This window comes from Heteronotia binoei, chromosome 9, assembly GCF_032191835.1.
Source record: "Heteronotia binoei isolate CCM8104 ecotype False Entrance Well chromosome 9, APGP_CSIRO_Hbin_v1, whole genome shotgun sequence".
In the NCBI taxonomy this organism is placed as follows: Eukaryota; Metazoa; Chordata; class Lepidosauria; order Squamata; family Gekkonidae; genus Heteronotia; species Heteronotia binoei.
The window spans coordinates 26090886-26107628 of record NC_083231.1 but is presented as its reverse complement, the minus strand read 5'-3'; the positions used below and the strand labels follow the sequence as shown (position 1 = coordinate 26107628).

General features: G+C 43.0%; 1 protein-coding gene across 2 annotated transcripts in view; it reads right to left on the bottom strand.

Annotated features, from left to right (window-relative positions):
* The window catches only part of BEND4 (BEN domain containing 4), a 45982-nt gene that overhangs the window by 11831 nt on the left and 17408 nt on the right, over positions 1–16743 (bottom strand). For both annotated transcript variants that reach the window (XM_060246327.1, XM_060246328.1), the window contains exons 2-3: positions 13421–13984; positions 1983–2074 (exon numbers count right to left, since the gene is read on the bottom strand). In XM_060246327.1, coding sequence (XP_060102310.1) covers positions 1983–2074; positions 13421–13984 — 656 coding nt within the window. The remainder of the gene's footprint in view (positions 1–1982; positions 2075–13420; positions 13985–16743) is intronic.

Genomic DNA, 16743 nt, shown 5'->3' with positions numbered 1-16743 from the left:
AGAGAAATTTGGGCAGCAAATTCAGGATGAACAAAAGGAATTTTTTTTTTTTACACAGAGTGATTAAAATGTGGCATTCGCTGCCAGAGGATGTGGCGAAGGCTATAGCAATAAACAGTTTTAGAAGGGGATTACACAGATTAATGGAGAATAGGTCTATCTGTGGCTAGTAGCCATGACGACTAAAGAGAGCCTTCACATTTAAAAGGCAGTCAACCTCTGAATCCAACAGCCAGGAGGAGGCAACAAATGGTACAACGTACCATACCACATCACCATGGAAACCACCAACAGATCAGACCTGTACAGGGCCCAACACCTTCCCGTCTTCTTGCCACAAACTTGGCCTTCCAGAGGAACTAGTTGGCCATTGTGTGAGACAGGATGCTGGACTAGAGGGACCACTGGTCTGTTCCATCAGGGCTCTTCTTATGTTCCTATGACATTCATCTAGATATGAAGCAGTTTAGGTATGGGGACATGCAGTTACTCACCAAACTTGGAAGCTCTGTGGGGAACAGGCCTGGTGTTTTGACTGTTTGTTTGTTTTGCTTACACTACATTATAAAGCACCACAGTCCTTCCCCATTGGCCGGACTGAGCTCACAGAACTTCCTTTGTCAAAGAAATTCATTTTATTCCATCCCTCTTCACCTTCAAACAATCAATTAAAAGCCATCCTCGCTTGGATGCTGTTTGGATATGTGCTGACCTGTTGGCTCACCCGCTGTTTGGCTTGCAAGTTTTCTGGAAATGGTGCTTTTGGGGCCCACTGTTTTGCTGGTCGCTTAGCAGGTTTTTGTTTTGTTGATTTCTTTCTCAGTATTAGTGGGTTGTTCAGTGGATTCTCTACAATTTTGTGGGCTTCCTATGCTACAAAGGACTCAGTAAAGTACCTGATGCAGTAATCTTGTGGAAGAACAGGTCTGGGCCTGGCCTGTGGTTGGATGGAAAACCTCCTAGGGCCTCTGTATATTTATTTATTTATTTATTTATCTGGGATTTATATCCCGCCCTTCCCATCGAGTGGCTCAGGGCGGCTCAGGTTCCAAAGGCCACCTCAGGTTCCAAAGGAGAAATATAATGAATTAATTACAGAAAAATTGAAACACAGGAAGCCTTGAAAATCAGGAATTACAAAATGTTCCTTAGCATGCCAAATTCACACATCGGTTTGTGGCAAGAAGACCAGAAGGTTATGTGCCCTGTACAGGTCTGATCAATGTGGTGGTTTCCGTGGTGACGTGGTATGGTACATTGTACCATTAAATACTGTAAGGCAGAAAACCCCAATTCCAGTAGTTCTAAAACTTTTTGAAGAGGAACGCACTTCTAAAACTTATTCTACCTTCTGACCCAAACCATGGCTTGGCACTCAACTGGGAACCAACTATTGCTGGTACAGGAGGCAATGGGTGTTAGCTGGGAGTGAAGAGTGCCACAGGGTTAAGTAGGAGGGAATGTAGCAGCTGTGTCCTTTTTTCTCCTTTTTGTGCCTCCAGGGGCCCATACCTGCCTTTCCCAGCTGAGATATTTGAGCCTTATGGCCTACTTTATGACAGCTGCGACCCATTTTTGAGTCGTAATGAAATCCACCTCCATACTGTGTAGGAGAGAAGTTCTGAAACTGCATTCTGAGGAACCTGGAGTTCTGTGGAGGCTTCTCAGAAATTTCTTGCAGAGTCAGCCTGCCTACCAAAACAAAACTTCATAGCTCGCAGCTTCAGGAATGTTTTCTTTGGAGTACTTCCAGTTAATGTGGTATGGCCAATGACAGCCAGTTGCTTGGGGGCCTGATAGGAGTCCTCCAGGGCCTGATCCGGCCCCCGGGCCAGGTGTCTGACACCCCTGTTCTAAATGCTCTAATTTCAAAGGTGTTAAATGTGAATGAATTCTTCCAGGGCATTGCTTTATTTCCATGCACACATATGATTACTGAAGTGTCAAAAGACAAAGCATTGCTTATCCCTGGCATCTATTACCTCGGCTGGTTGGTCCACGGGCTGTGGCATCATAAACTGGTTGTGATGCTGAAGAACAGTCTTCAAGTAATCTAAAACAGTCTGGCAGGGCACTGGGTGAAAAAGACATGATGCGTTATTGTATACACAGGTTAGTGATTTCTTAACTCAAGACATATCCAAAAGCTAAAGTTTTTTTTTAATGAGGAAGAATTCTGAGTAGTTAGTATAATCTCATCCTTTGCCAGAGTTTGACATTTATCATGTGAGAAAAGACTCACCTGTTTACTAAGATTAAAAACACTTCCCTTCAAAGAAGAGGAGGGATACAGATTTAGCAAACAAAACACACTGCGGGGCAGGATGGAGAAAAAAAGAAATAGACCCCCTACTATGAGAGAGCCAGTTTGGTGTAGTGGTTAAGTGTGCGAACTCTTATTTGGGAGAACCGGGTTTGATTCCCCACTCCTCCACCTGCAGCTGCTGGAATGGCCTTGGGTCAGCTATAGCTCTCGTAGGAGTTGTCCTTGAAAGGGCAGCTGCTGTAAGAACTCTCTCAGATCCACCTACCTCACAGGGTGTCTGTTGTGGGGGAGGGGAGGTAAAGGAGATTGTGATCACTCTGAGACACTGAGATTCAGAGTATAGGGCGGGATATACATCCAATATCATCATCATCTACTACTACTAAGAAAGAGATCTAAAATGCTAATGTAAAAGCAAAGCAAAAGAGAACAGTAACATATAAGCCAACAGTGCAAAGCAGTTAATTCTGGCTTCACATTTGTTGTTGTTCATTCGCAGTCGAGTCCGACCCTTTGCGACTCCATGGACAAAGTCACGCCAGGCCCTCCTGTCTTCCACCATCCTCCGAAGTCTGCTCAAATTCGTGTTTGTTACATCAGTAACACTGTTCAGCCATCTCATCTTTTGCCATCCCCTTCTTCTTTTGCCTTCTGTCTTTCCTAGCATCAGGATCTTCTCCAGAAGTGCTCTCTTCTCATTTGGTGGCCAAAGTATTTGTGCTTCAGCATCTGACCTTCCAGTCAGTCTGGGTTGATTTCTCTTAGGACTGACTGATCTGATCTTCTTGCAGTTCAAGGGACTCTCAAGATTCTTCTCCAGCACCACATCTCAAAAGCATCTATTCTTCTGCGCTCAGCCTTCCTTATGGTCCAACTCTCACAGCCATACATTACTACTAGGAATACCATCGCTTTGACTACACGGACCTTTGTTGGCAGGCTGATGTCTCTACTTTTTATTATACTGCCCAGGTTCACCATAGCTGTCCTCCCTAGGAGCAAACATCTTTTAATTTCATGGCTACAGTCATCATCTGCAGTGATCTTGGATCCCAGAAATGTGAAGTCTGTCACTACTTCCATGTCTTCCCCTTCTTTTTGCCAAGGTGTGATGGGATCAGATGCCATGATCTTAGTTTTTTTGATGTTGAGTTTCAAGCCTACTTTTGTGCTCTCCTCTTTCACCCTCAACAAGAGGTTCTTTAGGTCCTCCTCACATTCTGCCATTAGAGTAGTGTCATCTGCATATCTGAAGTTGTTGATGTTTTTCCCAGCAATCTTAATTCCTGCTTGTGTTTCATCCAGGCCAACATTCTGCATTATGTACTCTGCATATAAACTAAATAAACAGGGTGACAATATACATCCTTGTCGAACTCCTTTTCCTATTCTAAACCAATCAGTTGTTCCATATTCTGTTCTGACAGTTGCTTCTTGACCCTTATACAGGTTTCTCAGGAGACACGTGAGGTGGTCTGGTACTCCCATCTCTTTAAGGACTTGCCACAGTTTGTTGTGATCCATACAATCAAAGGCTTTAGCATAGTCAATGAAGCAGAAATAGACATTTTTCTGATACTCCCGTGCTTTCTCCATAATCCATCAAATGTTGGCAATTTGATCTCTAGTTCCTCTACCTCTCCGAAACCCAGCTTGAACTTCTGGTAGTTCCCGATCTACATACTGCTGAAGCCTAGCTTGTAGGATCTCTAACATGACTTTGCTGGCATGTGTGATAAGTGCAATGGTGCAGTAGTTTGAACATTCCTTGGCATTACCATTCTTTGAGATTGGAATATAAACTGATCTTTTCTAATCCTGTGGCCACTGTTGTGTTTTCCAAATTTGTTGACATAACGTATGCATCACTTTAACAGCATCATCTTTTAGGACTTTGAATAGCTCAATTGGGATATTATCATCTCCGCTCACTTTGTTGTTAGTAATGCTTTCTAAGGCCCATTTGACTTCACACTCCAGGATGTCTGGCTCAAGGTCATCGATTTCACTGTCATGGTTGTCCGGGACATTGAGATCCTTCTTGTATAATTCTTCTGTGTATTCTTGCCGCCTCTTCCTGATCCCTTCTGCTTCTGTTAGGTGCCTACCATTTTTGTCCTTTATCATGGCCATCTTTGCACGAAACGTTCCCTTGATTTCTCCAATTTTCTTGAAGAGATCTCTTGTCCTTCCCATTCTATTATTTTCCTCTATTGCTTTGCATTGTTCCTTCAGGAAGGCCTTATCTCTCCTTGCTGTTCTCTGGAAATCTGCATTCAGTTGGGTAAATCTTTCCTTTTTACCTTTGCCTTTCGCTTTCCTTCTTTCCTCAGCTATTTGTAAAGTCTCATCAGACAGCCACTTTGCTTTCTTGCATTTCTTTTTCTTTGGGATGGTGCTGATTGCTGCCTTCTGTACAATGTCACAAACCTCCATCCATAGTTCTTCAGGCATTCTGTCTATCAACCCTAGTTCCTTAAACCTGTTCTTCACAACCACTGTATAGTCATAAGGGATGCGATCAAGGTCAAACCTGAATGGCCTAATGGCTTCCCCGGTTTTCTTCTGTTTAAGCCTGATTTTTGCGATGAGTAGCTCATGATCTGAGCCGTAGTCAGCTCCAAGTCTTGTTTTTGCTGACTGTAAGGAGCTTCTCCATCTTTGACTGCAGAGTATATAGTCAATCTGATTTCTGTGTTGCCCATCAGGTGATGTCCATGTGTAGAGTCGCCTTTTAGGTTGTTGGAATAGGGTGTTCACTATGACCAGCTTGTTCTCTTGACAAAACTCTATTAGCCTTTGCCCGGCTTCATTTTTTTCTCCAAGGCCAAACTTGTCAGTTGACTTCCTACTTTGACTTTTGACTTCCTACTTTGGCATTCCAGTCCTCTATGATGAGGAGGACATCTTTTTTTTTGGTGTTAATTCTAGAAGGTGTTGTAGATCTTCATAGAACTGGTCCACTTCAGCCTCTTCTGCATCAGTGGTTGGGGCATAGACTTGGATTACTGTGATATTGAATGGTTTGCCTTGGATACGGACCAAGATCATTCTGTCATTTTTGAGATTGTATCCCATTACTGTCTTCCTCACTCTCTTGTTACCTATAACATACATACGATCTAACAAAGCAAGAGTCAAGTAGCATCTTTAAGACCAACGAACTTTTACTCAGAATGTAAGCTTTCGCGTGCATGCACACTTCTTCAGACTTCTTCCTCATCTGCAGGAGCATGCACGCACACAAAAGCTTACATTCTGAATAAAAGTTTGTTAGTCTTTAAGGTGATACTTGACTCCTGCTTTGTTCTACTGCTTCAAACCAACATGACTACCCACCTGGCTCTATCTACATGGAATACTATCTAACAGTCCAGTCCTAAATTGAGTCACTTCCTTCTAACTCCACTGAAGTCAATGAACTGAGAAGGGATTGTACTGTTAACCTCTCTCCTGCATGGGGTATCCCTCTTAGTTTTCCTTTTTGGGGTGCTATGGGAAGGAGTGGGCAGACCCGGCACAGAAACATTTGAGACCTCCCATGCTTCTAGAAATATTACAACAGTAAGTCCCTTGACGCTGGATCTGTGCTGAGTAAGCTGTTTCCATTGACTAAGCAGCTCAGGACACAACAGAGACTGCAGTCACCCGTAGGGAGTGCCTGAATATGGAGAACAGGTACAGACAGTCTGTTCCTCTGCTACGCCACTAAGGTAGCGGGAACCCCAAGATCAACACATGGCAGGAACAGGAAGCAGGAAGGGGCAAAGGGCTCCAACTCTCCCCCATATGTTGGAAAAACTGTGACAGTGTAGGATCCCTAATTCGCTATGGTAGCATTGTTCAGTGATCAAAAGTTTCTGGAGCCAAATTCTACAGGAAATGAAAAAAGCTGACAGGATATACAATTCCAGAGAACCCAGATAAAGTTTTGCTAAGTAACTGGCAATATCAATATTCCTCATCTCCAGAAAGACTTTATTTTAATATTATTGACTTGCCAGGCTTAATGTCCTCGCCTCAACGATCCTAACAGGAAGAGTAAATGGCACACCTTTCCTTAACAGATTATGTCCCTGTGCAAGTGGTGCCATCAAGACAGTATCCCACGTGCTATTGCAATGCAGTTACTACATCAATGCATAGCATTTATCACCAGGTCTTGGTAGTATTTTAGACTTACCTGACTCACACAAATGGCTTTTTTTGCTAAACAATACTGATGATGACGTTACTGAAACTGGCAAAGTTCCTCCAGGCAGCTCTACTTATATGAACATATGAAGCTGCCTTATACTGAATCAGACCCTTGGTCCATCAAAGTCAGTATTGTCTTCTCAGACTGGCAGCGGCTCTCCAGGGTCTCAAGCTGAAGTTTTCACACCTATTTGCCTGGACCCTTTTTTGGAGATGCCGGGGATTGAACCTGGGACCTTCTGCTTCCCAAGCAGATGCTCTACCACTATGAACATATGAAGCTGCCTTCTACTGAATCAGACCCTTGGTCTGGGGCCTTCTGCTCCCCAAGCAGATGCTCTACCACTGAGCCACCGTCCCTACCACTGAGCCACCGTCCCTACCACTGAGCCACTGTTGTGCGTAGTACTATGGCAAACAAAGCTATTTTACAATCATTTAATTCATAATTTAAAAAAAATAGAACTGAAAGATGGAATATGTTTTTATACATGTGTTTGTTTTATTTCTGCATTTTCTTTTATCCTACCCTTTTCTATACTAACTGTTTTATAATGCCAATAAAAGAAATTGCTATAAAAATATATTATTGACCCCTGCCAAAACATGTATAGCCTGAAAATGGAAATCTACAAATTCCCCTAGTATTGCTCAATGGTACTCAATTATTTGGGACCACTACATTATGGATAAGATCACCATGGGTCTCTCTCAAACAGACCCATATCAGGAATACCTTAAATTTATAACAAATGGTCATCCATAATAGAAAAATTAGACCAAACAACACAGGGTACAGGCTTCTTTAGAAATCATAAATATTTGGAATGTATGCAATTTTATTAAAAGTGATGAATTACCGATACTATGATATAGATCAGGTATGTCCAACAGGTAGATCGCGATCTACCAGTAGATCACAGAGGGGTCAGAGGTAGATCACCAGCCCCACTTGGTCTCAAGGTTTGCTGGACAGGTGTTTGGGTTTTTTTGATGATTGTTTGGTGTGGTGGTATTTGATTATTGGTGCCAGTATGATGAATTCTTATTTTTACTTTTAGAACTGCATGTGTAGTTTTGGCATCATCCAGAGGTCTTAAGTTCCTGTTGATCTTTAATACTTTGGAACAGTGACCGTTTTGGACCAGATTCAGCCAGTGTTAACTTAGCACCCCAGCCACCCCAGTATAACGAAGATGAGTGTTCCAAAGGAGCAAAACCTACCACTTTCATGATGAATGGGAAATGGACTACTTCTTCATCATGGTGAAAGACAAGTGTTGTTGTCTACTTTGTAACGCCGCTGTATCTTTGCCCAAAAAGGGTAATCTGGAGCTTCATTATAAGGCTCTGCATAGCAATAAGTTTGATGCTGATTTTCCACCCAAAAATGAAATTCATAAACTGAAGCTCAAATAACTTAAATCTAAATTGGCTGCATAGCAACAGTTGATGGCCAAGCCAAGGTCACATTCAGTCAATGCAACCATGGCATCCTTCAAGGTCAGCATCCTGGTCGCAAAGAAATGCAAACCTTTCAATGAAGGAGAATTTGTAAAAGATTGTTTTCTTGAAGCAGCAGACAATCTTTTTGAAGGATTTAAGAATAAGAAAGAGATCATAGCTGCTGTTCAAGATGTACAATTGTCAAGAAACACTGTTGTGCAGCAAATAGAAAAGATGTGTGTAGACACAACTGAACAATTGTAGGAAGATGTTTCAGTTCATGTTGCTTTCTCATTCCAACTGGATGACTCTACAGACATAAGAGACATAGCCCAGTTACTAGTCTTTATCCGGATGGTTTTTGAAGACTTCAGTGTTAAAGAAGAACTACTTGGAATGATTTCTTTAAAAGGGAGAACTCTGGGTCAGGAAATATTCAGCTCTTTCCATTCTTTTGTGACAAAGTGTAATCTTCCATTGCATAAACTTGTTTCCATCACTACTGATGGAGCAAGAGCAATGACAGGTGAGGTTAACGGTTTCATAGGCCTCTGAAGACAGCATGACGACTTTCCAGATTTCCTTTCTTACCACTGCATCATTCACCAGCAAGTTTTGCCAAGCAAGAGACTCAATACAAAGACTGTCATGGACATCACTTTCAAAACTGTAAATTCAGTTTGTGGAAGATCACTTCAAAGACGGCTTTTCAATCTTACTCTTGATGAAGGGGCAGCGGAAATCATTTTGCACACAGATGTAAGGTGGCTAAGTAGGCAAAAATTTCTGCAAAGTTTTCGTGATTTGCTGAATGAAATAAGGTTTTTGAAGGAGAGGGGAGATGACAAAGAAGAGTTGGAAGATGAGGAGTGGTTATGTGATCTGGCATTTCTCGCTGACTTTTCAGGTGAACTAAGTGATATGAACATTGAACTACAAGGTAAAAACAAATGCATTGGCGAGATGATGAGTACAGTTTCATCCTACAAGAGCAAATTTGAGCTAATGATGACTGACCTTGCAAACAACACATTTGATCATTTTCCTAGGACGCAGGACCAACCGGGGCAATATCCAAATTTTGTTTTTCAGAACGAGAAGTATGTGACAGAAATCTGCTCTGTTATCCAGGAATTTGAAAAAAGATTCTGTGACTTCCAAAGAATTGAAAAAGTTGTGGAGTACTTGTCATACCCATTCAAAGCAGATATGGATATTAAGGAAACTGCAGCTGCTATCAGTAAAAATTACTCATTGAACAAGACATCTCTTGAAAACAAAATAGTAAGCCTTAAAAATGACATTTTCCCCCAAGACCCATGCTGAGCAAGAATCATTTTGGAAGCTAGTGCCTAGAGACAAATTTCCCAACTTGAGAAGATGCAGTGAAGCTGTACACTCCTGTTTCAGTTCAACTTATTTGTGTGAATCTGCGTTTTCCCATCTGAAAATGACAAAGAGTACATGGCGTTCCAATATGACAGATGAACATCTCCAGGATTCCCTGAGACTGGCCCTCACGCAATATTCACTCTTCAAAAAGCTAGTGGATGAAATGCAGGCGCACACATCTCACTAATTAGCAAGAGTGAAATTTTAAAGATTGCACAAGAGAAGCCTGGATCAATACTTGACTTACATTTAACACAAATTACTCAATAAAAGTTAAAGAAAGTTATTAAGACAGTTAAATAAAGTTATAACAATAAAAATTTAAGAAAAACTGTTCCCACTTCTTTCTGGATCTTCATCTCTCTGTTTTGTTTTTGCTTATTTTGCTTACCAGAAAATGACAGAAGGTGCATTGTAAAAGGGGGGGGGGGCTGTGGAACCCAACATTGGTGGGTTAAAATCTAATTCAAAACTAATTTGAAACTTAATTTTTATGGTGGTAAATCACCAGCACTTTTGTCTGGAAAAAATAGATCACAACCTGTTCGAAGTTGGATATGCCTGATATAGATTTTGCTCACAGTTTTTAAAGTTCCCGTTTTTTAATTGTTAGTTGTCTATATATTTTAATCTGTCTGTGTAACAGAAATATCAATTAAAAATGAAACCTCAAAAAGAGAGAGAGACACAGAGAGGGAGACAGAGAGAGATTCTGCCACCTGGCTTCAGAGCCTGCAACTGCAGGACAGAGAGAGAGAAAAGGGGAGCTACTGCCTGGTAATTACATCCTGCTTCTCTGATACAAGGTATGCCACCATTTTCTTTAATGAGAGCTAGTTCTAAGAAATGAAAAAAAAAAAATATCCCAAGCTACTGAAGCGTTTTTAATATACAATTCCCTGTTAATAATGTTAGGGGAGGGATAGTGGTTCAATGGTAGAGCATCTGCTTGGTAAGCGGAAGGTCCCGGATTCAGTCCCCGGCACCTCCAACTAAAAAGGGTCCAGGCAAGTAGGTATGAAAAACCTCAGCTTGAGACCCTGGAGAGCCGCTGCCAGTCTGAGTAGACAATACTGACTTTGATGGACCAAGGGTCTGATTCAGTATAAGGAGATTCATATGTCCACATGTTCAATATATTATGTTTGCTTCTTCCCTATTCCCCAGCTAAAAGGCACAACTGGTTTCCAGTTCCCTTTGCATAGGAGACAGACCCAACTAGGTGACCTAATTGCTGAAAACTCCTCCCCTGGCCTTGTAAAAAACACTTTCTCTTGCGATCTTTCCTTTGGCCTTCTAGGCCAGGTATGACTGAATCTTCAGCAATCAGCGACTTGTTGAAGATCTCTGCCTGCTGTACTGTGCTGTTGTGCGACATAAAAGGCACCACAATGCTAAGCTTGAGGAAAAAGGATTTAGCTGAACGCTTCCCCAATGAACTCATCCAGCATATTTCCTGGAATATATTTACCCGTCGGCTGCTCTGTAACTTGCTATCTATCCTCTATAGCCCTGTAAACATGCTTCAGTGCATGCAAGCATGTCATGCATGTTCAAGCATGACATCAGGAAGATGCTGTGGCTCTGTGGAAGAGCATCTGCTTTGCATGCAGAAGGTCCCAGGTTCAATCCCGAGCATCTCCAGTTAAAAGATCCGGTAGTAGATGATGTGAAAGACCTCTCCCTGGAGAGTCTCTGCCAGGCTAGACCAGGGGTGTTGAACTCATTTCTCATGAGGGCTGGATTTGGCATAAATGAGACCTTGCTGGGCTGGACCATATGTGTCACAAAATGTAATGCCAGGTAGCATAAACTTTAAAAAATGCACAGACAAACACTAAGATTTTTTTTTTTAAACTTTAAAATAAAATATGCTTGAATATGCTGATAACTGACACCTTTTGCTCTGAATGGAGAAAACAGAGGCTTTGCTCTGTAGCTCCTGTGCGATTGAGCAAGCCTGGCAAAGCAAGCTGTGATGCAGAAGGAAGCAAGAGAGGGAGAAGGAAGCAGATGACAGCCAGTTGCTTGGGGGCCTGATAGGAGCCTTCTGCAGGCCTGATTTGGCCCCTGGACTACATGTTTGACACCCCTGGTCTAGACTTTGACAGACCTCATGTGTTCATCCTTCTGCAAGAAACATGTAATGCTCCGTCATCTTTACAAATGAAAGATAGTAATGTTTTTCTAGTATTCCCCTGTTTCAAAGCTAAGAACACAACACAGGCGTCCTTATTAATACCTTGCAATAACAGTAAGACCAGAATAGTCATTTCCCTTATGAATGATCAAATATATACTAGTGTTAGGGAAATGCTAGAAAGACATTGGTATCTGCTATTTGGAGTCCATCGGCGTAAATCTTACCCACTGTTTACATAAAAACCTGCCATGATCTTTACAAATGAAACTGTGGTCTAGTATCTGGATAAACATGGGGTTTAAATCAGACGCTGACATGTGGTGCATAAATGTAGTGTATGCATAAAGAGAAAGTGTTTTATGTACATGGATTGTACACACATTCACCGTTAACTCGTGAACAGGGCTTCCAGTGTGTATCCTCCACACCAGGGGCAGCAAGGGACTATCTCTACAAGGAACTCCACTGTTGTTGCTTTCTGCTGCCCAGTCACATCTGATCTATGGTGACTCCTGGTGGGATTTTCAAGGCAACAGACATTCAGAGGTAGTTGGCCATTGCCTGCCTCTGCGTCATGACCCTAATATTCCTTAATTCCTGGAATTCGGGCCCCTCACCAAATCACTACCTTTTCACAGGGCCTGCAAAACGGAGCTATTCCGCCAGGCCTTCGGTTGAGGCAGCGGGCGTCCTACCCCATCGACTGGCCTCTATGCTATGACGCCATCTCTGCTGCTATAGTCACAGACCTTAACATGCTGCAAATGTATTAACTATGCCCAGGGCTTTTTTTGTAGCAGGAACTCCTTTGCCTATTAGGCCATACACACCCCAATGTAGCAAGTCTTCCTGGAGCTTACAGTAGGCGCTGTAAGAAGAGCCCTGCAAACTCTTGGAGGATTGGCTGTATCATGGGGCTGTGGCCTAATATGCAAAGGAGTTCCTGCTACAAAAACCCCCGAAGTCCTGACTATGCCACCATCTACAGTTTGGTTTACAACTTGTGCATTTCTTGATATACTGCTATTTTGTTTTATTTGTTTTTAACTGTATAATTTTAAATTGTTATTCTAAAATGATGTTATCCACCCTGAGCCCATTCTTGGGAAACGGCAGAATACAAATCAACAAAATAAATAATGGTCTCTCATCCAAATGCCGACCAAGATGGATCCTGCTTAGCTTCTGAGCTCCAACAAGATCAAGCATGGGAGGCTGGGCCACTCACATCACAACGCACAACTCTGTGCCCACGCTGGCATTTCATACCAAAACGCTTCTTCGAAAGAACTGAGTGTGAGGGTGCTAGCAGCTCTCTGCTGGACCTTCCTGCCTCCCTCGCAATTCCCAGGATTCTCTGGTGATAGAGAACAAGCTTGTATAAATCTCCATGCCCTGTGGACTTTTGAAGGGCAGCAGGCTCTATCTGCTGCAGCAGACACAAACAGTGTTCCCTCCAAGCTGAGTTGGTGTGAGCTAACTCACAGATTTTTAGCCACCACCTCACACATTTTTGTCTTAGCTCAGGATCGATGACCCAAGAGCACAGTAATTTATGCAGTAACTCACAACTTGAATGCCAGTAGCTCACAACCAATGTTCCCTCTAAGCTGTGGAGTCTTGTGAGCAGAAATTCTACTTTGTGAGCTACTAGCATTAAAGTTGAGAGTGACTGCATACACTAGCTTGCTCTGGAACCATTTTTTGTGAGCTAAGGCAAAAATATGCGAGCCAGAGGCTAAAAAACTGTGAGTTAGCTCACACTAATTCAGCTGAGAGGGAACACTGCTCACAACTTAAATGGCAGTAGCTCACAAAGTAGAATTTTTGCTCACAAGATTCTGCAGTTTAGAGGGAACATTGGACACAAGATATATCTCCCACTGATGTCAATGGGACTTCTAGGTTAGACATCAGGGCTGACGTCTGATGCATCTCAAACGGAAAAGATTTAAAAAAAAAAAGGGTTAGATTACCTGGTATGCTCTCCAGGTTCCTTCGAAGTTCCTCATTCTCTTGTTGCAGTGAGATTACCTCCTGCTCCAGTTCTTGGCAACGAGGGCAGTAGCCTTCCTCCTCCTCCTCTTCCTCCTCTGGAAGAGTAGAAGACGACGGGTGACCATGGGACTCTGAGGTCGCTGGGGACGTCCATCCCCCTAAAGTGTGCACCGGAGAGGTAGAAAGCGGGTCCATGTCTGCCAGGTGGCCAAAGTCACTCACCGAAGAAGCGTTCTGAGAGGGAAAGCTTCCCGAAAGCAAATAGTTCTGAAGAGAGTCGGTGAAGACCCTCAGAAATGCAGAGGTCTGCTGTTTCTTCTGGAGGTACTGCAGCTCTAGGTCTAAGTTGTCTGAGGTCTGACTGTGGACCATTTTCCCAAGCTGACACTGCTCTGGTCTTTCGCCGAAGCCAGCACCCTCCTGCTTGATGCAGGAAATCAATGACTGAGACCGGCCGGTGTCCAGGAACTTCCCACCGCAGTTGAGGAGACTGAGGACACGGCTGCACTGTTGGGCAAAGGCATCCAGAATCATGCGGCTCTCTGCAACGGAAGAAGAGAGGAGTCACAGAGACCTCAGGCAGGGCCGTCTGCCCACCAGGGTGCTGCACAAATCGCTGCTGTAATAAAACTGATAAAGTGAAAAAGACCACAGTCCCAGGATCATTCATTTACTGACTTTATTCAGACCAAGTGTGAAAAGCAGACAAATGTATTGTCCTTGCAACAAGCCCTTTTGACGAGCCTCATGCAGAGAAATAGTAAAGAGTCCAGTAGCACCTTGAAGCCTAACAAATGTTATTGTAGCATAAGTTTTCAAGAAACACAGCTCTCTTCATCAGATGCATGCATCTGATGAAGAGAGATGTGTTTCTCGAAAGCTTACGCATGCATCTGATGAAGAGAGCTGTATTTCTCGAAAGCTCATGCATGCATCTGACAAAGAGCTCTGTTTCACGAAAGCTTATGCATGCATCTGACAAAGAGAGCTGGGTTCTCAAAAGATTATGCTACAATAAAATTTGATAGTCTTAAAGGTGCTAATGGACTCTACTATTTTGCAGCAACAGACTAACACAGTTAACTCCTCTGGATCTATGATCGTGCAGAGAAGCAATTGGGACTGAAGAAGTGATAAGGGAGGAGACATGCTCTATTATTTCCCACCATATCCCTGATCCAAAGCACCTCCCCCCCAACTCTGTTTTCTTCCACCAAATCCCCAGAATAGGTTTGCTAAGTTGAAGTAACATGGCATGCATCTGCTGTTAAGAATCTAGCTTCACCTGCAAAGAGCCCTTGGGGCAACTAACGAAATTAAAATCTTATATAAGCTAAATGTCTGTGTCCCCCCCATCCCACCCTGGTGCCTCTTGACTCAGTGGGTTCCTCAGGATCACAGAGAACATACACATGGAGTGCATGTAACATATCCTTTGGCTCAGGGACCAAAGCAGATGTTATGTTGCTCCCTATGCCAGTCCCTATGACAAGTCCTGTGGTGGAGAGTGTTAAAGTTGCAGTACTGCAGTCCTAAGCTCTGCTGATGACCTGAGTTCGATCCTTGGTGGAAGCTGGTTTCAGGTTGCCGGCTTGAGGTGGACTCAGCCTTCCATCCTTCTGAGGTCGGTAAAATGAGTACCCAGCTTGCTGGGGAGGAAAGCGTAGATGACTGGGGAAGGCAATGGCAAAGCACCCCGTAAAAAGTCTGCTGTGAAAACGTTGTGAAAGCAACCCCAGAGTCAGAAACGACTGGTGCTTGCACAGGGGACCTTTCTTTTTTCCTTTCCTATGTCAGTCCAGGGCCCTGCAGCACCATGGAGAGCTCCCAGGGACATAAGGACGCCCTTCCCTTCCTCTAAGCCCAAAATGCTAGACAGAAACGGACCAGAGTGCCTGAAAAGTCTCCCAAACCTTCAAAGGCATTGGAGACCTGCCTGATTTATTTTTATATTTTCTAATTGGCCCGCAGTGCCAGCGAGAAAGGTGGCCTAAAAAGAAAAGTAAATAGATAAAATAAGGAAATGAACACAGAGCATGGCATCTTGCCGTTCCTTGCCATCTCTGTGGTGAAACCCGTACATGCTGTATGCTGGAAGTTAGACTGGAAAACTGGCTAAATGTTAGATCAGAAGGACTGTGCAGGAGTGCAATTTCAGCCTTTAAAAGAGGCACTAGGCTCATTTCTCCATGCCGATCCTAATGCCTTTGGAACGGCCCTTTCAAGAGCATTTCACTTAGGTTTTGAGCCACCCCTCTCCCTGTACCAGGTAAGATGAAAGACCTCAACAAGCTTGAAGAGCTGCTGCCGGTCAGAGTACAGATGGCCTTGATGGTCTGATTCAGTATAATAAAGTGTCCATTTCCATGCTTCCATAGGAGTTTGCTGGGTGATTTACTTCATGGGGTTGTTGAGAGATTAAGAACATAAGAGCCCCGCTGGAACAGACTGATGGTCCACCTAGTCCAGCATCCTGTCTCACACAGTGGCCAACCAGTTCATCTCGATGGTCAACGATAGGGCATAGAGGCTGAGGCCTTCAGAGCCTCCTGACTCTGGTATGCCTTTAAATGTGGATGTTCCCCTCAGTCACCATGGCTACTACCCGTCACTTTCACTGAGCGGCATCAAGTTCTAGTGTTTGAGGAGAGGGAGATATTTTTGTCAGCTCTCTCTATTCCATGCATCATTTTATAAACTGCAGTCATGGAAGGTCGTTTTAACCAAACTCCAGTGGCCCAACGTTTATGCATTTGCTGTTCTCATGCAACTGAGGACTTACCTCACTATTTACATTTCTGTTCTCTCTATTCCAGTCCAAGGGCTAAATTTTTAGATGGAATTCTGTCAGGCCTAAGTGCTTATTCAGTTGAGGAAAAAATAGTATTTCTTTTATCTGATACTGAGGCTTGTATCTCCCAGAAAGTTTCAGTCTTTGCCCTCGCAGCAAAGAAAATACGTGCCAAGGTGGCAATGCGAAGGGATAATTTTTAGATTTATGTCTACATCTTTATTGTTATTGCCATTGTATTGCATCTGTTGTTATGCCCTTGTTATGCCTTACATGATACTTCGTATGCTTTAACTTCTAGTTTACTTTCCTTTTCATGTTTGTAGATTTGTAACAGCCAATGGCTAATTACAATAAATGAACTGAACTGAACTATAAACCTTTATCATGTTCCCACCTCGCCATTTTTTTAAAGAATAAAAGGGAAGAGAGGAGACTGATTGGATCCCTTTGTGGAGGAATGTGTAAAAATGAAGTGTATAAAATAAAAATTTCAGGCTCCCTTATGAA